Genomic DNA, 27843 nt, shown 5'->3' on the forward strand with positions numbered 1-27843 from the left:
GTAGAATCCCAGCTTAAACACATTTAATACTTCCCATCCCCCCCCCCCCCTGAGCTAGTTCCCAATATCTTTGGTAGCTTCGAAAAATAGACAGCTGTGGTCCATTGTGCTGATCTCCTATAATGTCCATGCTTTGTAGCTACAATCCCAGCCCAAAATGCTTGGGCCACCCATTCCCTGTTACAATGAACATTCCCTGTCCAAGCACTACTGATAGCAACCCAATCTATAGACGTATGTGTTTCTCATCCACATTTCAATATCATGACACAACTATTGAAATGCATAAAGAGACCACCCCATGCAGTGATTGTACCATTGAAACAGTAGCCCATTGATAAGTACTAGCGGGATGCCGCGCTTCGCGCGGCACCCCGCTAGATGATGAAAATCCTTTACACAAATATTTCGAAATGTAATATGGGTGAGGGTGTTATACGCCTCTCTCAATATTTATGCATGGCGTCATAATTCTAACCCAAAATGAAGCTATTGCGCACGTCCGCCACTACTTGCAGTGGCTGCGCCCACCTCGTTTTGGGTTAGACGACGTACCTGATGCATACTTCTAGAAACTATAAGGCTCTCCACGTGAGCCTTATAGGGGTATACTATTTTGGGCCTCCTTAACGCTATACGTTTTTCAAATCAGCGTTGATAGGTGAAACTGACCGTTAGCCAGCAATAGCTAAAGTTTCTTGTGTACAACACTACCAAAACTTTCCACACACACTCAATATACATTCATAATGCTTGCATTTCCTTTTAAAAAACATCGTCAAAAAACGTCCCACGATACATAGCGTTGCTACAGCACTATAAGTAAAGCGAGTTTTCGGAACATGCTGTGTGCCACAAATCTAATTTATCTACTGTTTTTTGTTGTTGTTTTTTCGGGGGGGGGGGGGGGGCGGTAAGAGCGTAGGCCTCTTTTTAGTTTATTCTCATCTGAATTGGTCTTGTAAACTTTCTGGTCAATAGGCTGCACGTTACGGGAGCACTAAACGTGAACGTCAAAAAAGTGTTTTGTTTATTGTCACTTTGGGCTTATTGCATCTCGCGAAATTTTACCGACAAACGACACAATTTCTAACCGCGTTCATGTTCACGCTGCTCTAGGAACAAACCTCCATACATCCCATATCTCTGGAACCCTATATCGTACAAACTAAATAAAAACGATAAATTCGTCCTCACTCCTTAATTTTCTCTAACTTATTTCACTTTCAGAAAGGTTGTCAAGTTATTTTTAGGGTTTGTTACTTCCAGTTTGGGTCAATAGACAAACTCCTAAAAATGTACCCCATTCAGCCGCATGAGGTCTCTTTTGTTAATATCATCTCCAGTAACCAACCCGACGGGCCGATTGCTAAATTAGGCTACAAAATGGATTTGGCAAAATGTACATTCTGAGACCTGACCGACACACTGCTCTAACCAATTTTGTGAATGGACTTATTCAAAAGGAAACTTAATGTCGTTTTGCTTAACAACCAAATGCAAAGTTCTTTTTTACAGCTTCAAAACAGTCTCTGACGTACGTGTATAAGTTTCACAAACTTCCGTGATGGGGTAAACTCTGAAACTGCATTACTATACCTCCATGAACAGACCGTATTCTAAAACGGTATTCATGTACTCATTTGAGTTTACTGGCAAAAGATAGTGTCCATAGTTTAAAAACAGCAAGATACGTTTTGCATCAATAGTGCAATTTCTGTATGGAGATTTTTGTAAGTCCGAGGTCGCCACCCACTTTCAACCTAAAGTGGTCCCACGGCGACCTCCTTCACCAAGCAACAGGTGGCCTGTCTCAAAACCAGACAACACACCACTCACAATACACTGACCAGAATGTAAGGAGAGGTTAGGCTCTTTGTGTAAGCCCCCCCCCCCCCCCACCCCAAAATGTCATTAATTGTAAAGTTCCCTTAGACACCTTCCAACCTATAGCCGGCCCTACCCAATGTTTCCAAATTATAAAGCTTCCGTTTGATCCCATCCTTGTCCATCATGACAATTTTCATGCCGTTTGGAAGTGAATGCTTTTTTATAAATACTCTCCATTTAGTCTTTTCAACAAATGAGTCACCTGTCAGATAGGAAGTCTGGTAACAACATCGACCAGTGGTTGACACATGGTCGCCTGCAAAACATCAATCTGTGAGTTACTTCATTCATTCAATGCAAATTCGTGAGATTTGTTTCGGTGTTGTCCTGGCACCCAGCCTCTGAATGCTTTTTTATAAATATTCTCCATTTAATCTTTTCAACAAATGAGTCACCTGTCAGATAGGATGTCTGGTAACAACATCGACCAGTGGTTGACACCCAGCCTCTTTGACCCTTTCGACCCTGCGCGGCAATGAATGAACCAATCCGGAGAACCATGCTTAGTACAACATGAAAGTAACCCGACCAAAAGGGCGAATCGAATGCCGGGTGGGCGGACAAGGGGCAATGAGTGAACCAATCCGGAGAACCATCTGCGAAACACTGTCCAATGAGTCGCCTGTCAGAAAGATTTCTAGGAAGTCTGGTAACAACATCGACCAGTGGTTGACACACGGTCGCTGCCCAAAACTTCCTCCAATCAGATGACTTGTAAGTGGGAGTTTGGGTCAGGGTTTTGTAGACTTGCAACCCGACGTCTGAAACCACAAAAACGTATTGAATTCCACACACTTAACCGTGTTGATTTCCACAAGGATGCCATGCCACTGGACCTTCTAATTTCAATCCAAGATGGCGCGGGTTACGCTTTTAATAGTATAGATATATCTTACATTGTATGTGTACTATAAGCAAGACATATGTGAGACACAATAAACCAAGCAAGCATCAAAGCAACAGCTCTTGTAGAAGACATTACATCCATTTCCTCCTGACAATAACCATTCTCTTCCCCGTCACCCCCCCCCCCCCCACCCAATGTTGATGGGAGCAAAGAAGACCATGCTAAGTGCCAGCATTGAAAGGGGGCAGGGGGACCCAACGAAATATGGTAGGAATGTAGGATCCAGGTATGTCAACCTTGCTTGGTGTACCAGTTGCTCAATCCAAGATGTCCTCGGGCAGCCTCTAGGTCTTGACAAACCAGATGCCGGTTGGATTCTGCCTCTGCACTTAACTGCCGTGTTTAGTGCCTTCTTTGCTGTGATGTTGTCAATATTAGGCAGGCAATGTGGCAAAAGAGAATGTTGTGGTTGGTTAGAGACTTCATATAGGCTGGCGTCAGCCTGTAGTGCTTCTTTAAGAGAGCTTAGTCTTATGAGAGCTTCAACAGCAGGGAGTTTGTTGTGCTGCGATTAGATTCGGATCTATGAGCAATGGCTGCAAGAAGTGGCCGTTTCTAATGCTTCTGTAACGCACTGCCAACGGGTCCTTGTTTGCTCTGTAGCCAAATGCAGACAGAAAACAAATGAACTCAAATTCCGCTTAATATGAAACACTGATTTATTTATAGGCCTACTTCGAGAACGACAACTTATATTCAATGCTCACTCACTGAACTCAGCATTTGGTCTGTCTACACAACTTAATCATACACAATACATTGATAGAAAGGGCGCCAAAACAACACATCCGGTCAGCGCACCTGGATAATCCCTAATTATCATTATGTTATACAATGTTATAATTAATATTATAAATTTCGCGCGATAGTTCGTCCAACCACTGAGGCACTGGAGAGACTTGCTGAAGGCTTTTTCATTGAGAACTCCTTTCAGACATCAGGAGGTAGTGAGGTTTGCTTCAATGATGAGTTCAGAGTTATCAGAAACCTGCATCATTCCTGTTCTTCTGTATGATTCTGACAGCACATGGACACTCCTCCAGATCAACCAGAGAAGACTAGAGGCCACCAATGATGCCAAAGGACCATACTGGGCATTGGTACGACCACATTACAAATGCAGAGGTTGCACAAAGAACCAAGCTTGCCACCATTGGCCACCTATAGTTCATTACTGCAGAGAGGCTCTTCTGCCACATTGCCCGTCTTAATGACAACACCCTGGCAAAAACACTACACACGGCCGTAAAGTGCAGAGAGTGTATCAGCTGTCTTCTTTGGAAGACATGTCAAAGAGTCAGCTGCAGGATGTGTTTCAAAAGCTTCAATTTGACATTGTGTAACAGCCCTGCAACTGTCATGGCCAATGGAAAATATCACCCATTCTGGCTGGTTATAGATGCAGCTGTACGACATAACATGACCAAGCTCAAGAATCTGACATTGATGGGAGATTGAATTGGGACTGTTGTTATCTTGACAATTATGACACCAACTAATGATTGATGGATCAAAGTGGAAGACATTCAAACTGCTTATTGATTATACTTAATGCATTATTTACCTTAATACACAATACAGGAAAAGTTTTGACTTATTTCTTACACATTTTTATAAACTTTGGCAGCCATTTAAGCAGCCATTATGGAGGCCATTTGTTGGTGTCTGGACTTTGGTGCAAAGTAGCAAAATAAAGTGTTAGAGGGTTTAAAAAAATGTCTATTCATTTCACTTAAATGTCTGTATCACAATTTTGGGCTGATATAAAAAAAATCGTAAATTTTGCCACTTTTGGCAGCCAAGCCACCATCTTGAAGCATGATAGCAAAAATTGGATACCAGAAATGGAAGTGGGATGGTAAAAAACATAAAAAACATTTTAAATCGTGTTTTTATTCTGTTATTTGGCTGATGACATTTCCTGTTTTCTACTAATTTTGGTGGCCATCTTAGATATCTATAGTTCATCGGGTTTTTTCACTGTTAACATCCCAATTGTGTTTAAGGACCCTATATGGTATCAAAAAACATTGGTGTTGTTAAGTAAGGAGAGGGGGGTGCTTGGGGGGTCCCCCTACATACCCGACTATACCTAAAATTTATCCAAAATAAAAACTTTGACAAGCATCCATATATTTTTTTTTAATTGACAGATGTACATGACGTTCCAGAAAATAGAAGAGTTTATTGCAAAATGACGTTCCAGACTTTATTAAATTTGCGCAATCCACATCAAATGTACTTGAACAGAAGTTGATTTAGTTTCCCAAAACTAGCGTTCCGAAGGAAGTATTTCCGTTGTAAATCGTCTGAAAGATGTTTTGGTTGTCCGAGTTTTCCGCTGGACTCACGAACGTCAGTAAAAAAAAAAATGAGGTCTGTCAAAAATGCTTACGCCAGGGACTCGAAACCTTCTACCTTGATTTAGTTGAAAAGCATGGACCGCCAAAATTGTATATATCTTGCTAAGTACCTCTTAGTTTATTACAATGTATAAATAAACAAAATAGCTTTCACTTATGAAATTATCAGGGTCCGAATTTCAGACTTACAAATGGTACATATAATAAAGAAGATGCATTAAAGGGAAGGGACACGTTTGGTTATTAATCAAAACAAATATTAAATTAAAAACTGACTTGGTAATGAGCATCGGAGAGCTGTTGATAGTATAAAAACATTGTGGGAACATCTCCCTCAGAAGTAATGCAGTTTTTGAGAAAGAGGTAATTTCTCACCAAAATAATAAAAGACTTCTAGCTAGAAGTCTTTTATTCCTGAAAGCACACAAATTTGTCCAAGGGTGTTTTTTCTTTCATCATTGTCTCGCAACTTCGAGGACCAACTGAGCCCAAATTTTCACAGGCTTGTTATTTTATGGACAATTACCAAAGCCCTTTAAAGCCATTATACACTTTCGGAACAGAAAAAAAAATGAAAGTTCACAGATTTACAAATAACTTACAGGGTTTACACTACAGAAGGTAATGGTAAAAGACTTCTCTTGAAATATTATTCCATGAAATGCTTTACTTTTTGAGAAAACATTTAGACAATTATCAACTCTCGACATCAAAAATTACGGATTTATAGTAAACACATGTCATGACACGGCGAAACGTGCAAAAACAAGAGTGGGTTTTCCGGTTATTTTCTCCCGACTACAATGACCGATTGAGCCTAAATTTTTACAGGTTTGTTATTTTATAAGTTGTGATACAAGAAGTGTGGGACTTGGACAATACTGTTCACCGAAAGTGTCCAATGGCTTTAAGCCTGTTACATTTTTAAAGAATGTAATGAGAATGAGTTTGTTATGATGGGGCTCTATGGTCAAATACATTGTTGAAAATGAAAAAAAAATTAAACATCTACATTCAAAGAAATTAATGCATGATTATAATTGCTGAAATGTTTTTAAATATTTACCTGGATACAGGTAAATATTCCTCTCTTTTTTTTGTCTTAGCGTGATTGTTACTTTTGTGTAAAGCGCTGTGTTAGGCTACTTTCCTTGATTAATTATAGAGTGCTATATAAATGCTTCGCATTATTATTTTTTACATGCATCTTCATGTATAGTAGTGTTGGTGATTCAAGTAACACCTTGGAATGGACAACACGTTTTTTCCATATTTTCCAAACTCATAATTTGCATCCCAATTAGTATAAAATGTGAACACTTTGACAACATACCTGAACATTAAGATATTCAGCAGGAATTTCTCTGATGCTGATTTCAGATGCACTAGACACTGTCTGAGGGGACCTCTGTGTAACTGTAAATAAAATCATATCAAGTCATAATAAACTCAATCAAAAACAATACTGACATACATTTAAGTGGATACTCTAATGAAAACAATTTGAAGACTGACTGAACATGTTTATAAAAGAAGGGTTATTGTATATAGAGATGCAAACAAAATCTGAAATTTTTTGTGGCCAGACTATTGTTTTTTCACATGGTCCTTCAGATTTGATTCCTGCGTGGCTGCAAACGAGAAACCAATCTCATAACAAAACCTGTGTAGGAAAACATATGGCAAAGGCTGTTAGGAAAAGTAATAACAACTAGACGTTATATAAAACAAACTGATGGTCGAGAAAAAAACCTAGATAATAAACATCTCATACATCCAAAATGCTTGGATTGATCAAAAACTTTAACAAAACATTTTGAACTTGCTTACAAAACCTTGCACCAAAAGGGCAGATCCAACTTGGGTCAATCTTGACTTTGGTTTAAATGTGGAGTAAGCTACAAGATGGTATACCAAGATTATTACCGGACTTATTATTCCCCCGAAATCACGTGCACTGGTTGAACATTTTTGCCTGCCTCCCTAAAACAATGTTTTTTTTCTGAATTTAAATACTTTTCATCATTTTTTTTATTGACATTTGTTTAATGGTTTTTTTTTTAATACTTATGGTAACAAGAGATTTAAATTCAAAGTTGAAAACCAACGGTTCTTTTCAGAACCACCCCCAACTCATTAGAGATAGTCATCACATGGTGTTACCACAAACCTTTCTATATCGTTTTTTCCACCATGCAAAAGTTTCAAACCCTACTTAAATTCAAATTATTTTGATGTTATAAAAGTTTTGTATTGGTTTCGACTACCTTGACTAGATATATGAGTCCAATCTTACTAAACATGAACAGCAATCCAACAGTTCAGCATCCAACAGAACAGTTTCCAACGGAACAGAATTTGAACATAAATGATCTCATGATGTTGTCATCTTATGTATACGTTTTGCAGCATCAGAGCAAGAAAATAAAACGTATCAAGGAGGCGATATCCTTCTCTCAGGCTGTCGACTTGGTAATCATAAATTATTTCTGTAAGACGACATCCTACTTTTAAAGAACTATGTTAAAGCAAGTTTATGTTTCCTTTTTATAGCACATAATTGAAAAAACTCACAGGGCCAAACCCCCCACTATAAATTTATCCCGACCCAAAAAATGCACACCCTTCAATAAGATGAGTGACAGCTCCATTGTTCAACGTTTCCTTTGAGATGCCGCTGGTAAAACATTTAAGAAGCTTTGCTTAAAAAGTGTGTTTTTTGGGGATCAGACTTTCCCATTGATGGGAATTTAATTCACTGGGGACAGTGGCAAAAGAGGACACCAACACTTCCTATGTGATGCCGCTAAGCTTTTTATACTTGTTTCTGAAACTAGCTCGTCCAATAAAACCGGCTGTCTCCTTCCAAATAAAGACGTAGTCGGTTGCCTATTGGGTTAGTTTTAGACCAGCACCAGAAGGAGGGGCGTTTATACAAAATGACTGTATAGAACTTTTCGTGCATTGGTTCATTTGGAATGGGCTGTCTATAAGCAACAATTCCTTTGTGATGCGCTAGAGTTTCAAACTTCTTTTCAGTAAATAGTTCTTCAAATCAAACCGGCTTTTTCCTTCCAAATAAAGCTGTAATAGGCTGTAAACTGTGGTTGCTTTCAGCTGGGAACAACAATGAATTACATCTCAAGCATTCACCAACCATGCAAGGAGAATGATCCAGCATTTTTCGCTTGGAGATTGTTGCGTGGAGATTGGTCGCGAAAGAGTACCGCCTACGCACGACTAATTGCCGATGGCTGTTTACGCATTTTGTTGTCTAGCGCGATAAAACCCCATGCGTTAGGCGGCGCAACAGTCTATCGCGACAAGGCATTTCTATCGCGCTAAATTTATCGCACAGCGTCTACTTATTTTCAATCCGTACTCTAGTAGGCTGGTGTGATGCGGCAGAAAAACAACAGTGAGTACCGAGCAGAAAATGTCATTTTTGACGATGTTTTTTAATTTCACTCAACAAAAAGGAAATGCAAGCATTATGAATGTATATTGAGTGTGTGTGTAAAGTTTTGGTAGTGTAGTACAAAAGAAACTTTAGTTATTGCTGGCTAACGGTCGTAAAACTTTCACCTATCAACGCTGATTTGAAAAACGTTTAGCGTTAAGGAGGCCCAAAATATTAGACCCCTATAAGGCTCACGGGGTTCTAGAAGTATGCATAAGGTACGTCGTCTAACCCAAAACGAGGTGAGTGCAGCCACTGCAAGTAGTGGCGGACGTGCGCAATAGCTTCATTTTTGGTTAGAATGATGACGCCATGCATAAATATTAAGAGAGGCGTATATAACACCCTCACCCACATTACATTTTGAAATATTGTGTAAAGGGATTTTCATCATCTTATCGTGGTGACAGTGTATTTACTTGCCAGGTTAGAGTTTGTTCTTCGAGAACTGTCTTTCTTTATTCTACTACCACGGAGTAGATTTAACGGATGTTTGGGAGACTTCTAAGTTATGAAATTTTGTTTCCTGCTTTTAAACTACTACCCGGGTGGAAGGTATAGAAAAAATGGCAGGGACTACTACTTAAGCCTATAGGATGGTAATTAACTGTACTATACAGCGGAGTCAGTTTTGGAATTGGTCTCAAGTCAAATTCCTTTAGCACTCTGTTCAATTTAGGGTATCGTCATTCTTTTTCGTGACACACATGCCTCAGAGGCGTCTGCGAACTTGAATGCTGCTTTGATGAATTGTTCAATTGAATGATTATTTTGTTAAATCGAATGATGCAACATTACATTTGACAAATCAAAACGAAATCGAATGACCCTTTTCAGTAGCATTCCATTTCAGCCGCGAAATAGAATAGCCTTGGTGGTTAATATTGGCTGCTCATTTGCCAAAATTGACCGAGAAAACCTTTTTTTAGGTTCCAGAACGTTTAAATATTATAGATTGTTTTTAATTTTTGAAAAAGGTCAAAGGCAAGTTGTAAACGGTCTTTGGAGAATAAAGAACAAACAGGTTACATACGAACGACAGTGCCATTTTAATACTTAAAAGTATGTCCACCATGTCCACTGGGCAAAAAACTTACGTGCATGGAAAACACCCAAAGAGATGCAAACATTGAAATCTGAAAAATTCCCCTCCCCCCCCCCCCCCCCACAGTGTGAATGGGGTCCACGAACGAAAACTTACCAATAGAGTCGAATTACTAATTTGCATATTCCCTATGCCCGCCAGGCAATTTTGCTAAGACTTTACACACAAAAGCGCCCTCCACCGCCCTACCCACAATGCCCCATGACATGCTTGCCGTGAGTCGTCTTCTTTTCAATGAGCCCTAACCAAATGTAAGCACCCAATAACCGAGTATGTGGGGAAGGAGGGAGGGATAGTCCACTACTGGTGGGGGGGGGGGGGGGGGGGGGGGGGGGGGGGGGAGAGTCGTCTTCATTCTACTTACAGATAGAGTCATGTTACTAATTTGCATAGACTCACACCGAGGAAAGGCGGTGGGTACACGCGGTGCTACTGCATGTCTTCAGGAGGCGTAGGACCCAGGCCCGCTCCAATTGTTAGTTCAGAGAAACCTTGCAGGACTCAAACAACTGTAAACAATCCTTCATTACATCGCAAGTGCCCCACAGCCCATGGCGTGGGGCGTCTGCTAATTCGGGTAAGGCGGCCCTGCAAAAGCCCGTCGTGGGGGAACCCACGTGGCCAGTGAGTGCCGGGTAAGCCGAGACGTGTGGAGAGGGGGATGCCCTCCGGCTGCAGCGACCCCGAGGCCGGGTGGAGAGAGGGCAGGGTGCGCTCCAGATTGGAGCCACCCCTAGCCCTACTTCTCCTAGTTATCGCCCCAGCACAAGCTTTCTTTGCCTTCATGGGGCATTTAACCTTCGATTGGGTAGACCCACGCACACTGACCAAAGAAGAGGAATGGAAGTCTCCCTTCCTTGGGGGGTCCGCCAGCCGTCGCAGCCGACTGAGGGCTACGGGGGCCGCTTGAAGGGTTTACGAGCCCGGCGACGTAGTGTTACCTGCGCAGCCCTCCCAGGGCTCGGAATGTCCCAGGGGAACAACTCAATACCGCGGCGACGCTTGCCTCTCTTGGAGCCAGACATAGATGCGCAGAGCTTGACGGTGAATGTCGGGCGCGACAGTCTTTCTTGGTCTTCTGTCTCTCGTGCCAAGATCGGTCCCGGGCATAGAGCTATATGAAAGAACTAGAGGGCGCACTGGCCATTGGCATCACTGCTATACCGCTGTGCGCACACGGAGCACCGTCGGGCATGGTGAGACCGGGACAAACAGCGCGGAAAGTACCCAGATGTTATAACGCTAGACATACACAAAACGTAAACAAAACAAATTGACGGGCAAAGTTCCTGATCTGTGCGATTGACTCTGAACGGAAAATTAATAGTTTTTTGACCAGGCTTTTACTGAAAGGAAATTTTACAATACATTTGTGAAGAGGAATAGATAATCCACAGAACAGATTGAAGAGGTTGATCAGGGAAAGTCCAGTTTCTGGCCTAAAAACATGATGGTTTATGTTAGTTGATGTCTCTACCGCTCGGTATAAACAGTATTCCATGGTGATGCAGGACAAGTTCTTATGAACAGCGGCAAGACACTGATTTTCTTGAGAAGTTGTGTGGCCGTGATCGTCTTCCTCTGTCAGGTCTTGGAAATGCTCATCTAGATCGTCGAAAACCGAGCCGCAAACTCTTGTATACAGTACCGAATTTAATTTGAAAATAACTAGACGCTGTGCGATAAATTTAGCGCGATAGAAATGCCTTGGCGCGATAGGACTGTTGCGCCGCCTAACGCGTTGGGTCTTATCGCGCCAGACAACAAAATGCGTAAACAGCCGTCGGTAATTAGTCGTGCGTAGGCGGTACTCTTTCGCGACAATCTCCACGCGACAATCTCCACGCGAAAAATACTGACCATTTCTCCTTGCATGGTTGCATGAATGCTTGAGATGTGATTCATTGTTGTTCCCAGCTGAAAGCAACCACAGTTTTACAGCCTATTACAGCTTTATTTGGAAGGAAAAAGCCGGTTTGATTTGAAGAACTATTTACTGAAAAGAAGTTTGAAACTCCTGCGGCATCACAAAGGAATTGTTGCTTATAGACAGCCCATTCCAAATGAACCATTGCACGAAAGTTCTATACAGTCACTTTTGTATAAACCTACCGCCTAAAACTAACCCAATGGGCAACGACTACGTCTTCATTTGGAAGGAGACAGCCGGTTTTATTGGACGAGCTAGTTTCAGAAACAAGTATAATAAGCTAGCGGCATCACATAGGAAGTGTAGGTGTCCTCTTTTGCCACTGTCCCCAGTGGATTAAATTCCCATCAATGGGAAAGTCGGATCCCCCAAAAACCACACTTTTTAAGCAAAGCTTCTTAAATGTTTTACCAGCGGCATCTCAAAGGAACCGTTGAATAATGGAGCTGTCACTCATCTTACTGAAGGGTGTGCATTTTTTTGGTCGGGATAAATTTATAGTGGGGGGTTTCGCCCTGTGAGTTTTTTCAATTATGTGCTATAAAAAGGAAACATAAACTTGCTTTAACATAGTTCTTCAAAAGTAGGATGTCGTCTTACAGAAATAATTTATGATTACAAAGTCGACAGCCTGAGAGAACGATATCGCCTCCTTGATACGTTTTATTTTCTTGCTCTGATGCTGCAAAACGTATACGTAAGATGACAACATCATGAGATCAATTATTTGTCTGGATAAAAAACTCCTTGAAGTAGAATGTCATTTTCCAGATGCTGTTCAAATTAAATTCATGTTTAGTAAGATTGGACTCGTATAATCTAGTCAAGGTAGTCGAACCAATACAAAACTTTTATAACATCCAAATAATTTGAATTTAAGTAGGATTTGAAACTTGTGCATGGTGGAAAAACGATATAGAAAGGTTTGCGGTAACACCATGTGATAACTCTCTCTGATGAGTTTGGGTGGTTTTGAAAAGAACCGTTGGTTTTCAACTTTGAATATAAATATAACTCTTGTTACCATAAGTAAAAACAAAATCATTAAACAAATGCCAATAAAAAAAATGATGAAAAGTAACTAAATTCATGGAAAAAACCCATTGTTTTAGGGAGGCAGGCAAAAATGTTCAACCACGTAATTTCGGGGATATTTTTGTTTTGTTTTCAACTGCAAGGTAAATAACAACCCGTACACACGTATAGAAATAGGTGGAGTAAAACCTTGGCTGTCAAATTGTTTGCCGCACATTGAAAAGAAAGCAAGTTGACGGTCGGTCACTACTCCTTAAAGTGGCCGTGCTCATGCACCATCCTCTGACCATGGCAACACTGTTGGTAAGAAACTTTCCAATGCTTATGGGCCTTGCCGCGGGAATTATTTCAGCAAGCAAGCGCGTCACCCCAAATGACAGAATTCAGAACCACAGAATCAATCAAATACGTCGTTTATCTTTACGGAATGTGCAGATTTATTTGAAGGCTTAACAATCACGAAATTCCAACTGCAGCGGCATCACATAGGAATCATTTTTCTTTGAAGACTAAGCTTTTTCAAGACGTTCTTTGGGGATTAATTTTTAGAAAAATTGAAAAGTTAATGGAGAACAACTTCCTAAAAGGCCCTAATTCAAATATCAAAATAATCCCAATTCCCATAGGTCTTAGCATTTAAACGACATGTTATTGAAACGAAAATTCTGTTAAAGTTATGTCATTTGAATACAATACCGAAACAGTGTTCGAAACGCTCAGACTGGCGTAGACTATTAAACTCTCAACTCTTATTATTTGCGGAATAAATTCAATTGCCATGATTAAAGATTAAATTTTAATTAAATAATTAATTTAATTTTCGAACGAAGTTTCATTGAAGGTTTCCTGGTTCATAAATAAAAACAATTCTGAAAAATACTTATGTTCGAATTATCATTGTTTTAGAGCTTACGGATACGGAGGAGCATGGAAAAACTTCAAAAATTCAGTCTTAGGCATGAGGCATGGACAATATGTTGAATAAAAAAAAACAGATATGTCCTCGGATTGTTTAGTAATTATTTATTCTACACGAAAATCAGTTTTGGGTTAAAAAGTTGAAGCTGCCAAGAAGAAAAAAAAAACACCATCAAATTTGTTCAAGTCTGCAATATTCTTGAAAAATTATGATTGAATGATCATTTAAAACACAAAGGTAATTTTAACAATACAACCTCATGCGTCACATCAAATTTTTCGCAGCAACGGAATCACTAAGGTTAGTTAAACAATATCTGAGTTCCACATACACGTTAAGCCAGGGTAAAAACTAAGCTGTCAAATTGTTTTCGATCCGCACATACTTGAACACAACAGTATGCGATGAAACGAAAGCCAGTCGGTAAGAGACTATTGCAGAGTGGCCGTGCTCTTGTAGGCACTGTCCTCTGACCATGGCAACACTGTTGCTAGGCGGCGTAAGAACCTTTCCAAAGCTTATTGGCCTTGCCGCGGCAATTATTTCATAAAGAAAGCGGTAGGCCCCAAATGACAGAAGTCCGATCAACAGAATCAACCAATTACGTCTTTATTTTGACGGAATCGGCAGATTTGTTTGAAGGTTAACAATAAAGAAATGCTGAACTCCAGCGGCATCACAAAGGAATCGTGTTTCTCTGAAGATGGACCTTGTTACCCACCCCCAGGTTTGAACGCGGTGAACATCAGAAAAAGTGTCAATCACTTGGGAAAAATATAGAGGGGACTTTTTGAAGACGTACCAACCATTCTTTGGGGATTAATTTCGAGGGAAACTGGCAAGTTAATGGAGAATAATTTCCTGAAAGGCCCAAATTCAATTATCAAAATAATCTCAATTCCTATATAGCTCTTAGCATTTAGGAGAAAAATTATTGAAACGAAAGTTCGATTTAAGTTATGTCAGTTGAAGACAATACCGAAACAATGTTCGAAACGCTCAGACTGGTGGAGACTATTAATCTCTCAACTCTTTTTACTGTTTGTGGAATAAATTATTGTCTCTGTTTTTTTCAATGGCCCTGATTAAAGAAGATATTTTTATTAAAGGGTTAACTTGTTTCTCAATCGAGTTTCATTGAAGGTTCCCTGGTTCATAAATTAATCAAAATAATCCCAATTCAAATATAGCTCGTAGCATTTAAAATAAAAATTATTGAAAAGAAAGTTTGATTTAAGTTATGTCAATTGAAGACAATGAAACAGTGTTCGCAACGCTCAGACTGGCTTAATCTCTTAACTCTTATTATTTGTGGCATAAAACCGCTCTGCTTTTTTTCAATGACCCTGATTAAAGATGACATTTTAATTAAATAATTTATTTAACTTTTGAACGAGTTTCATTGGAGGTTTCCTGGAAGTTATCAATAAAAACAATTTGGAGGAACGTCCACTGTTTGGCGGGAAAATATTAATGTTTGGATTCTTTTTGTAGAGCATATGGATAAGGAGGAGCAGGGAAAAAAAATTACAAATTCAGCTTCAGGCACGAGGCATTCACAACATATTAAGTAAGAAACAAACCAAGATATTTCCTCAAATTGTTTTATAATTGTTTAAACTGTATCGAAAATAACTTTTGGGTTTAAAAGTTGAAACTGCCAAGAGGCGGAAAAACACAATCACAAATTGCAAGCCTGCGCTATTCTTGAAAAGTTATGGTAGATTGATCAGTTACAATACAAAGGTTTTTGTAACAATACAAACGCAAGCGTCACAGCAAAATGTAAGCGGCAACGCTCCGATCCATAGCAGCACTGTTGCTGGAATCGGTTAATACAAAAATACCAAACATACGTGTGCAGGGTAAAAACCGTTAGCTGCCAAAATGTTTTCGAGCCGCACATTTGGACCAAATATTAATGCATTGAAAAAAACAGTCGGTCAGAGACTCTTGCAGAGTGGCCGTGCTCTTGTAGGCACCTTCCTCTGACCATGGCAACACTGTTGCTAGGCGGCGTAAGAACCTTTCCAAAGCTTATTGGGCTTGCCGCGGCAATTATTTCATAGAGAAAGCGGTGTAGGCCCCAAAATGACAGAAGTCCGATCCACAGCATCAACAAACTACGTCTTTATTTTGACGGTATCGGCAGATTTATCTGAAGGCTTTACAATAAAGAAACTCCAAACTAGAGCGGCATCACAAAGGCATCGTGTTTCTGTGATGATGAACCCCTTTGAACGCGGTTCAAAGTGTCAATCACTTCAGGAAAATCTAGCATCGGGGACATTAATAGACAGAGATATTTTTAAGGGGTAAAAATATACATGTGGATCTACTTCGGGGAAACCAGAACAGGTAACAGAGATTAGTTTCCTAAAAGGCACTTTTTAATAAGTTATAAAAAGTCCGATCGACAACAGTTTCTAAAGAAAACGTAACATTTATTGTATTAGCTGTATACATGTAAGCAACTAAGGATGTGTAACGTATTCTGTGCCGTTCGTGAGAAATATGAATGAGGTTAATCAGGCCTTTGACTTGAAATAAACGCAACGGACGATACACATTATTACATGACCCGGCCCAGTTTTCTTACCTTAAGCTAAGCAAAACAAAAACTGCGCTTACGGGGTGCTTCGCCTAGCGTCTATAAAAGCGTATTTTCACGGATTGGTTTTAGCATAGCTCTAAGGTTTATAGCAACGGTGTTTTGCTTGTGTGCTTGCGTTCTCCATGTTTTTACTAGGCATTATTTGCCTACATAAAAAGAGGACCAAAAGTGGACAACCCTTTCCCGAAATCTGATAGAGTTAACAGAAATGGGGCGCTTGTACAAAAGGCGGAGAATGGTGATGCAAGTTTTGCGGGCGGGAAGCAGAGCCATAAAAGTTGGCATGGACTCTGCGTTGAGGAGTTCACCCACACAAGACCAAATTCCTAATTAAAACGGAAAATACTGGGTATGAAATAAACTCAAGAAGCCTGTACCAAGGAACATTGGTTGAATCTAAGCAAGATCTGAGATAATTATTATTTTTATTATTATTAGTATAAGCATCAGTTTCTGCTGAACAGCAATTAATTAATTAATTTCGGTAGAGTTGAACGCAATAACAATAGAAAACACATAGTTGCGGGAGCAGTAAATGTTTAATTGCGTCAAAAAAGGTTATGACATAACATTGTGGTTTGAGAATTGTCGAACTTGGCTACGATCCAGTGATAATGTTGTAATGTATCTGTTTTTATTAATAGTACAGAACCTTATTCCCCCACGCGATAAGTCACAATTGACCTTAATGATAAGCATTCGCGCTAAATTAATGGATTCCACGCGCTAAATTAATTATTCCACATGAGATGGAAGAGCGAGGCGCGGGCGATTTTTGTTACTCACCGTCACTAACCCCCCCCCCAGTAATGTGTAGGCAATACGAACTGTTTGCAGCCAAACTATGTATCCTTGGCTCACACTTTGGGGTTCTACATACACCGATCTATAACTGGTGCACCCCCCCCCCCCCCCCCCCCCGCAAAAACATAAATAACTGAGGTCTGTATCTTATACGAAAGTGGAAAACTTATGAATCAGTGATACAAACTCAAGCGGTCATACTCAACGTTAACTGATGAACATCTCAATATTATTAATATTAACAAAGAGGCCCTTACTGTTTTGGTTTTTTTCCTAGTCGGTTTTAAACTTCTTCACGGCGTGGACATTATTCACTCCTGATTTTGGGAACTCAAAAACATGACACCTTTAGGAATAATATTTACTCGACATTTATGTAAGATTGAACCATCCGAAAGGTTCCAAAATGCATTTTGAGAAAATAATGTTCTTGTTCACTGTTTTTACCAATCATATTTAATTTGTACTGTCTCCGCAGAGAAAATAAAAATAGTCCAGTAGCAAGATGTCATGCACAGAACAGCTTTTAAGAATATGTGACGATAAATTATCTTCTTTCAGGATGTCATACAACTAGACGACGCTCTACTTTCAACTAGTCGTCATCCCAAGTTAATTTTCATCTCAAAAAGTAATTTTCCAAACATTAAATAAATGTGTGATTGTTCGCATTTAATTGTTTCAGTCCGTAGTCAAAGATAGTCAAAGCAACAAAACACTTAAACTACTTAAAACTACTTAAAACAGTAATAAAAAAGCATGTCAATAATTTAATTCCAAAAAATACAAAGTTTAAGAAAGCAGATAATTTAACAGAACTTTCAATCATAAAAAATTCTCTAGCAAGGTATTAATAACGAAGTCAACAACTCCCGCGGTGTGGACGTGTTCTTTATTTAGGCAAAATACTCCGAGCGGCGTAAGAATATTCCAAAGCATGGGCCTTGTCGCATCAATTATTTCCACACGCAAGCGATATAACCACAAAAAGACAGAAGCCCCGATCCACAGAATCAACCAATCACGTATTTATTTTGAAGGAATCTGCTGTTTTATGTGAAGGCTTATAAAATAAAGAAACTCCAAACCACAGCGGCATCACAGAGGAATCGTATTCCCCCCCCCCCCCCACGTTTGAACGCGGTTAACATCACAAGTGTCAATCACGGTGGAGAAAGTTATCGGGGACTTTTATTGGCGGGGACATTTTTAAGAGGTTGAAATATACTTGTGGGGTTTATTTTTGGGAAAACAGACATGGTAACCGAGAATGGTTTCCTTAAAGGCCCTATCAAATATTAACAATAATATCAGGCAAGCATTTAAAAGAAAAATGACTGTTGTTATGTTGTTCGAAACGTCCAGACGATTTATCTCTCAACTCTTAAAGTTTTTTTAAAAATATTTTTAGATCGAGTATCATTTAAAGGCAGTGGACACTATTGGTAATTACTCAAAATAATTATTAGCATAAAACCTTACTTGGTAACGAGTAATGGGGAGAGAGGTTGGTAGTATAAAACATTGTGAGAAACGGCTCCCTCTGAAGCGGGTCGGGGTCTACTCTTAAATTTGTAAATAACATAAGAACTGATTTTTTAAAACCTTAGCTAACTGTTTGTTCACATTCCACTCATCAAAACACATTATATTAGTGACAAAAGCTTTATTTTGAAAAAATACCACTTCCAGGTCACTGTAAGTTTAAAGCTGCTAAGACGAAACAAATTTCGTCACATTTTTGAAGTCTGCACTATTCTTGTAAAAAATCAAGTTAGTTGATCAAATACAATGTAGTAATACAACAACAGGCATCACATTATCACAATGTTAGCGGCAACGCTCCATAGCAACACTGTTGCTAGGAAGCGCGAGGATCTTTCCATTACCGATGCACGTGTCTCCAGTCGCATTACATAACATTTTATGGAAGGTCCGACACTATAAAACCATATTATTATTATTATTATTTTTTTTTATTTTAAGCACAGCCTAATATTAATTGTATCAGCTGTACAATTATAGCAACTTTGGATACGTAATGTATTCTGTCCATTCATGGGAAACGACACACAGTGCATGCTGATGATACATGACCCGGTCCAGTTTCATAGTTTCATGTCTCTGTTACCGTAGGCAAAAAAAACTGCGCTTACGGCGCTTACGTCTATGTTTTGCTTGTTGTGTAATCCGCGTTGAAATGGACAACCCTTCCTGAAAAACTGGGGGGAAATCCGAAATGCTGATTTTCATAAAGCTGAACTTGAATCTGCTATGAAATGAACTCAACAGTCCTGTAAGAATAAAAACTGACCGCCAAGCATGCACAGACAAATCTGGCTTAAAACATGTAAAAGAAACTTGTATCAGCCAAAGTTCCGTAAAGGTTGTATTTTTGCAACCGGTTGCCTACTAAGCTTAGTACAGGCATTTTGCTAAGCAATATTTTTCTGTTTAACAATATTATGAAATTGGGCCCTGCCATAATTAAAGCATGTTAGCACGTCTATCATGTCGCCTGCTAAGCACAGAAAAGTATTACATAAACAGGTAACCAGCAGAATTTTTACATCATAAAGTTTAAATTGTTGTGACTGGTGCCCACTAAATTCTTGCTCAGCAAAGAATGTGTCAAGCATTAGTTTCTTGATGAAAAATGTACTCGCTGGCGTTTTGATTCAACACTAGCTGGCAGATTCGAATACGCCGTCATTATTTACTGCACAGACCTTTACTACACAGACCGCATACGTACAATGTGCACACGTTATCCACACATTATACACACACACAACTAGATTTCATTATCGATTTTTTGAGATGAAAATAACCCTATACATTGTGTGTGTAGGAAAACATCCATTTTGTTACGTTAGTTCAGTAGCACTTTTTCACTACATACATGTATACAGCATACATTGTACACAGGCGCTACATACGTGCACACTGTTGTACAATCTAGACGTAGATTCTCAAAACACTGTGAGAGCTGGGTCATTCTTATGCGTGAGGGACGGGCATCAATGGACAACCACTACCATTCTATACATTTTCAAATATTTTATTGAAATTTGAAGTAACTATTCTCATATAAATTATTAACAATGAACAGCAATGGTTTGCATGAATTGTCAAAAATTTCAACTTGTTAATACACTCTGGAAAAGGAAGCAAACTCGTCAAAAGTATGTGGTAAGGGGTTTGTTTGAGACGTATAGGTGAGGGACCGTTGCTTTACGTCCCATCCGAGTAAGAAAATAAAATCGTCCTTAATCATGTTCAACATTTAATATACATAATAGGATGTTTGTATTACCATTTCACGTTCACAAACTTATAGGTATTTTATGTTCCTTTTGCCAATCCCTCGCGCTTTCATGACGTGCATTCAATTTCAGCGATTTGTGGCCAATAAAAAACTAAAAAACAACCAAGTAAATCCCCCCCCCCCCAAAAAAAAAAAAAAATGTTGCTGTATAATTTGTATCACCTTCAAAGAAACTTTTCTTAAAAGCCAGTACATTTGTATTTTGGGGCATGAAATACTTGAATGTCGATGATTAATTTTAATCCGGGCACAATGTTGAAACTCAGTTTGGTGCTCTATGGCAACACTGTTGCTAGGAAGCGCTCGAATCTTTGCAAATGCACAATCTGTCCCCAGTCGGATTGAATTACCATCAACAGAATGTCCCGCAATCAAAGGCCACAACAATTCAACCAGCCGAGCGGCACCACAGAGGAATCGTTGAACATTGGAGCTGCCAATCACCCCCAGTATTTTTTAGCCACAGTATTTATTAAACATGTATTAAATGGCACATATGCTTTCCTCGAAACGTAAAGTACTGGAAAAAAACTTCTAAGCCAAATAAGTCCTGCGTTAATGAAGAGGGAACAAGTTGAGCTGTACACATCATTCTGAATATTGCTATTTTCATATCATTCTTATTACAATCTTGTTAAGGAAAGTCGCAGGCCTTAAAATTGCAGTGCTGCCAGGTTCCAATACAAACTTATTTTCCCCAAAAGAAGTGCATAAGAACAAGAAGACCTAAGGAAAATTGCTGTGCCCCCTTCAAGCGAAGTTGAAGCCTTTCTGTCAGTTATTCTTCTTCAAAGAGGGTTCAAATTCATAAAGCCCATAATCACAGAAATATGCTAAGCACAGAAAAACAATTGCTTAGCAGACACAGTGTACCAGCCAAAATTCCATAAAATTGACATCGTTGCAACTTGTGCCCCACTCATTTTTTGCTTTTATACAGCAAAGAATTTAGCTAAGCAGTGTTTTCTCGCCTAACAGCTTTATTTAATTGTGTCCGGGTTTTTTTCTTTATACATATATATACCTTTTGAACGATAGATGGGTACATTATGGGGTGCTGGCTTGGTTGTTTGTATGGGTTTTAAAAATGTATATATAAATGTTTTCGCCTATTTTCATAGTACTTTTGCCCGAGTTGCTCAACAGTAACTGCTCGTTGGTTTAATAATTGAAAACAATGTTTTGATGTTGCTATTTTGATTGAATTTTTGTTTTTGTAGATTCGAGTAAAAAGCAAAAAAAAATTGAATTTTAAGAGTATTGCACGAGAAATCTTTGTGTTAAAAGTAATAAGAATCTAAAAGTTGTTGCCCATCAGCCGTGTCAATTGTTTTTTTTTTGTTTAAGCGCTTTGCCTATTCGCCTGCAATGCGAAATTTGTGTAGGTTTATAGATCGGGCCATGGAAATTAAAATACACACAGTGTATCCCCCACACATAGAGAGAGCTAAATAAACATCGATGGTTAAAAAAAAAATTCACATTGATTGTCATAATTAATCTATTGAAAGGGTTGTAATGGGTACAATCGCTAGAGTAATGTTATCATCCACAAACGGATATTATTATAAATTTAATATACATGGGAGATTCACAGTAATCCGTTTGGCTTCACTTAAATAAAAATGAGGTCAACATCATCAAAAGTTCAACCCTCTTTCGTATATTATCCATAGCTGAAAATTTGTATTTTTGTAAACAGGGGGTGTGGATATAAGAAAACAAAATCGACTTCAATTATTCATAATGTTAAGATAACTTGACCAAAAGTGTAAATTATTATTATTCATCGCCGGGCGGGCGGACACGAAAAATATGGATTTCGATTTGTTTCAATATTATTTTAGTGTGGTTTTAAAACCAAAGACGGCACCAGAACGAAAATATGTCAAATAAATCTTTAATATAAAAATATCGCCCGAGGTTCATTATAATACACTTAACTTTAAAGACTTACTTTGAACAAAATAAAGTTACGGTCAGCTGATGTTGATCCACGCGGTTCCGAAGAGGGAGAGTTACGGACATACGGTCGCTAGAGTATTTTCAGAAGCAAATTGACAACGATCTTTGGATAGTTTTCTAGTCCTTCATTAACCAAAGACATAAGCGCAAAATAATTCCTTTGTGATACGTACATTTTTATCAATAAACGGCGATGGTTATTAAAAACAAGTATTTTTAAAACCGACTTACAAACAAATTGTTAATATGATTGTCATGTGTACTAATCTACCGTACCGAAGAGGAAGGGTCGGGTACGACACTCTACAGTAATTTTATCATCCACAAACGTAGCCGTATTTTAATTTCTTCAATACACTTTATGGGAGATTCACAGTAATCCGTTTGCCTTCACCTAAATAAAAATGAGGTCAACGTATATCCATACCTTAAAATTGTTTACGTTGCCGGGGGGGGGGGGGGGGGGGGAGCGGGTGTGACAAAATTGAATTAAATTATATATTATTGTAAACTAAAAATGTTGCATGTTCGCCACCGGGCGAACACAACTACTACTTTTTGTGTTTTTTCCAAGAAAAAAACATCGCCGCGATCCGCAATAAAATTAACCAACTAATAAAAATGTCCTGATGCTTGAAAAAAGTCACCGCAAAGTCACTTACAGTTGCCCATTTAAATATGTATACGCTTGCCTGTGCCGAACTAAATGTTAATATTTTAACAGTTTAATAGTTGGGTAATAACTTGTGATGGCGTTCCGCTTTTTTTTTGGCATTAATATTATTACTCAAAAATAACAAGTTGGACACAGATCAGATTTTCGGGAGAAAAACTCAATCATGTCGAATAAATCTGTTATAAATATATAACTGCCCGTGATTATTACAACACAAGTAACTTTTAAGGCGTTACTTTGAATAAAACAAAATATATTTGTCAAGTGTTAATGTGTTTATCTATGGTACCGAAGAGGGAGAGTTAGTATGATTGCCAGAGTAATTTCAGAAGCAAATTGGCAACGATTTTTGGATAGTTTTAGTCTATGATTTCAGTAACAAAAGACAAACAACATTTCAAGCGTCAAATAATTTCCTTTGTGAAAAGTACATTTTGTTATGCTCAAAATAAACATCGATTGTTAATTAAAAACAGGTACTTTTAAAGCCGACTCTTAAACAAATTGTTAATATTGATAATCTATACTATTAAAAGCGTAACCTGCGCCATCTTGGATTGAAAATTAAAAGGTCCAGTGGTATGGCATCCTTGTGGAATCCAACACGGTTGTTTGTGTGGAATTCAATACGTTTGTGTGGTTTCAGACGTCGGGTTGCAAGTCTGCAAAACCCGGATCCAAACTCGCACTTACAAGTCATGTGATTGGAGGAAGTTTGGGTGGCGACCGTGCGTCAACCACTGGTCGATGTTGTTACCAGACTTCCTAGAAATCTTTCTGACAGGCGACTCATTGGACAGTGTTTCGCAGATGGTGCTCCGGATTGGTTCATTCATTGCCCCTTGAACGCCCACCCGCCATTCGATCCGCCCTTTTTGGTCAGGTTACTTTTGTGTTGTACTAAGCATGGTTCTCCGGATTGGTCCATTCATTGCCGCGCAGGGTCGAAAGGGTTTGAAGAGGCTGGGTGCCAGGACAAATCCGAAACCAATCTCACGAATTTGACCGAATTTGCATTGAATGGATTAAGTACCGTAGATTGATGTTTCGCAGGTGACCATGTGTCAACCACTGGTCGACGTTGTTATCAGACTTCCTAGAAATCCTTCTGCGGGTGACTCATTTGTTGAAAAGATTAAATGGAGAAAATTTATAAAAAAGCATTCACTTCCAAACGGCATGAGAATTATCATGATGAACAAGGATGGGATCAAACGGAAGCTTAATAATTTGGAAACATTGGGTAGGGCCGGCTATAGGTTGGAAGGTGTCTAAGGGAACTTTACAATTAATAACATTTTGGGGGGGGGGGGGCCTTACACAAAGAGCCATTCTGGTCAGTGTATTGTGAGTGGTGTGTTGTCTGGTTTGAGACAGGCCACCTGTTGCTTGGTGAAGAAGGTCGCCGTGGGACCACTTTAGGTTGACAGTGGGTGGCGACCTTGGACCTTTTGCCAGTAAATTCAAATGGGTACATGAATACCGTTTTAGAATACGGTCTGTTCATGGAGGTATAATGTTGCAGTTTCAGAGTTTAACCATGGCGGTAGAATTGTGAAACCATTCCTTACTCTATGGTGAAACTTATACACACACGTCAAAGGCTGTTTTGAAGCTGTAAAAAAAGAACTTTGCTTTGCATTTGGTCAAAGTTGTTAAGCAAAACGACATTAAGTTTCCTTTTGAATAAGTCCATTCACAAAATGGGTTAGAGCAGTGTGTCGGTCAGGTCTCAGAATGTACATTTTGCCAAATCCATTATGAAGATTAATTTAGCCATCGGCCCGTCGGGTTGGTTACTGATGGAGATAATATTAACAAAAGAGACCTCGTGCGGCTGAATGGGGTACATTTTTAGGAGTTTGTCTATTGACCCAAACTGGACATAACAAACCCTAAACATGACTTGACATGCTTTCTGAAAGTGAAATAAGTTAGAGAAAATTAAGGAGTGGGGACGAGTGTATCGTTTTTATTTAGTTTGTACGATATAGGGTTCCAGAGATATGGGATGTATGGAGGTTTGTTCCTAGAGCAGCGTGAACATGAACGCGGTCAGAAATTGTGTCGTTTGTCGTTCATTTCGCGAGATGCAATAAGCCCAAAGTGACAATAAAACAAAACCAGACCTGCCAAGTCTCACGCATTAGGCGTGAGACTCATGCATTTGGGCTCTGTCTCACGCTCACACGCACATCAACCATTATTGGGGCGAGATCGGGAAAAAAAATTAACGACATTTTTTGTACAAAATTTGTACAAACAGAGCGCAAATTTGCAGATTGCGCACGCTTTTGCTCATCCAGTAGGTTCAGCTCAAATTCGGCAGAGCGCAAAACGCTTATTGCGCACAAGTTTGTTCCGATTCTTTTAGCAAATTCGTTGAAATGCGCTCCACTAGCGAAGACACAACAGGCAGAAGAAGTGAGCGATTGATTTTGGACATCATTTTTAGTCTATTTTTTTCAAGTTTGGAAGGATATAATCTGACACAATCGAACCTCCACATTAACCATCAACATCTCCTGTGTACCTCAAGTGAGTTTTAATTATTCTGAGGAGGCTTTTGATGCATTATGAAACACTTTTTGTCCACAATTAAATTTCACATTGTTTTATTAATTTGTAAAAGAAAAAAAAAAAAAAAGGTTGGGCGGCGATTTAAAAAGGCCTTCTTAAACTGGCAATTTTTTCCGGGGGGATATGGGGGTTGAGCTTTGAAAAATCTCACACATAGCTAGCCTTGGCATCTCTGCCTGCAAAACACTTTTTTGACGTTCATGTTAAGTGCTCCCGTTATACATGCAGCCTATTGACCAGAAAGTTTACAAGACCAATTCAGATGAGAATAAACTAAAAAGAGGCCTACGCTCTTACCACCCCCGCCCCCCCCCCCCCCCCCGAAAAAAAAACAGTAGATAAATTAGATTTGTGGCACACAGCATGTTCCAAAAACTCCCTTTACTTATAGTGCTGTAGCAACGCTATGTATCGTGGGACGTAAAAATGTCATTTTTGACGATGTTTTTTAAAAAGGAAATGCAAGCATTATGAATGTATATTGAGTGTGTGGAGAAAGTTTTGGTAGTGTAGTACAAAAGAAACTTTAGTTATTGCTGGCTAACGGTCAGTTTCACCTATCAACGCTGATTTGAAAAACGTGTAACGTTAGGGAGGCCCAACATATTAGACCCCTATAAGGATCACGGGGGAGCCTTATAGTTTCTAGATGCATAAGGTACGTTGTCTAACCCAAAACGAGGTGGGTACAGCCACTGCAAGTAGTGGTGGACGTGCGAAATAGCTTCATTTTGGGTTAGAATTATGACGCCATGCATAAATATTGAGAGAGGCGTATAACACCCTCACCCACATTTCGAAATATTTGTGTAAAGGATTTTTATATCCTAGCGGGGTGCCGCGCGAAGCGCGGCATCCCGCTAGTATTGATAATATTGATAATATTGATAACATTGATAATATTGTATTAATATTGTATTAGTCTACCGTACTAATCTACCGTACCGAAGAGGAAGGGAATGGTACAATCACTAAAGTAGTTTTATCGTCAACAAACGTAGTCTAAAGTCATTACTGGAGGCGATACCTATACACAAATCAAGACTGGTCATATTGTAAAACACAATTTTCCAATTGGCTGTTAAATTCCCAATGTCATTTCAACTGGCATTTGGCCAGGGGACCACCGAACCCAAAGAAAACCACAGAGACACCGCGCAACCCAGCGGCTTGTCTTTTGAGGGAAACAAAATGTATAACAAACTGGGGGGGGGGGGAGATAAGACATGATTGGATCTCGATAAGAGTGTCAATCATACTCACAGAAAATACGGACGCAAACTTCTTAACGGTTGAACCGTGGCTGAAATTGCCCAGGCGTAATCACACCTCAATCGAATGAATTCCGATCACATACACAACTAGTTGCCGACACCGACTGGCATTTAATTTTACAACAAATAATACTACAGCCAGGATACACCTGCCTGGAGTATATGTTTTTTTTTTTATATAATGACAATCCCAATCCATTTCAAAAGAATAATATATAAGCACACAAAATAAAAAAAATTGACGCCGGTGAATCATCAAAGCACCTGTGAATCACACATCATCAAAGCACCATACATTCTCGGGTAATCACGCAAAATGTTGCGTGGGTAGTGCAAGTTTAGCGCGTGGCGCTCCACGCGTGGGCCACGCCGTTGGTGGTCTTGGACCAAAGAAAATGGGGACCCAGACTTCTAAAAGGTTCAAGAACATTGTCTGGACTTAAACCAATAACAACTCAAGCAAAATAATGCAAACTTGCAATCACAGACACAAGTTGCCGACACCTAATCACAGACACAAGATGCCGACACTTAATCACAGACACAAGATGCCACGTTACAAAGTAATCAACTATGTACATGTACATGTATGGCGCCGGTAAATCAGGCATCATCAAAGCACGTACATTCTCGGGAAATCACGCAAAATGTCGCGTGGGTACTGCCAGTTTAGCGCATGGCGCTCCACGCGTGGGCGTCGCGCAGATGGTATTGGACCAAAGAAAATATGGCGACGACGCAGACTTCTCAAAGGTTGAACCAAGTTGAACATTGTCTTGGCTTATAACCAATCACAACTCAAGCATTGCCAACTTCCAATCACAGACACAAGTTACCGACACCTAATCACAGACACAAGATGCCGACACCTAATTACAGACACAAGATGCCGACAGCGCCTGGCATTTAATTTCACAACAATGAAAATACACATTGAGTCTATTTTTTTCACAATCAGACCGCCAACTTCATTTTAAAAGACCATTATTTAAA

The 27843-nt window shown here is 39.3% G+C and overlaps 1 protein-coding gene across 1 annotated transcript in view; it reads right to left on the minus strand.

Annotated features, from left to right (window-relative positions):
- Positions 1-27843, minus strand: part of LOC139940815 (meiotic recombination protein REC8 homolog) — a 418728-nt gene that overhangs the window by 282343 nt on the left and 108542 nt on the right. Inside the window, exon 7 of the mRNA XM_071937199.1 lies at positions 6494-6576. Within this exon, the coding sequence (XP_071793300.1) occupies positions 6494-6576 (83 nt within the window). The remainder of the gene's footprint in view (positions 1-6493; positions 6577-27843) is intronic.

This window comes from Asterias amurensis, chromosome 8 (genome assembly GCF_032118995.1).
Source record: "Asterias amurensis chromosome 8, ASM3211899v1".
In the NCBI taxonomy this organism is placed as follows: Eukaryota; Metazoa; Echinodermata; class Asteroidea; order Forcipulatida; family Asteriidae; genus Asterias; species Asterias amurensis.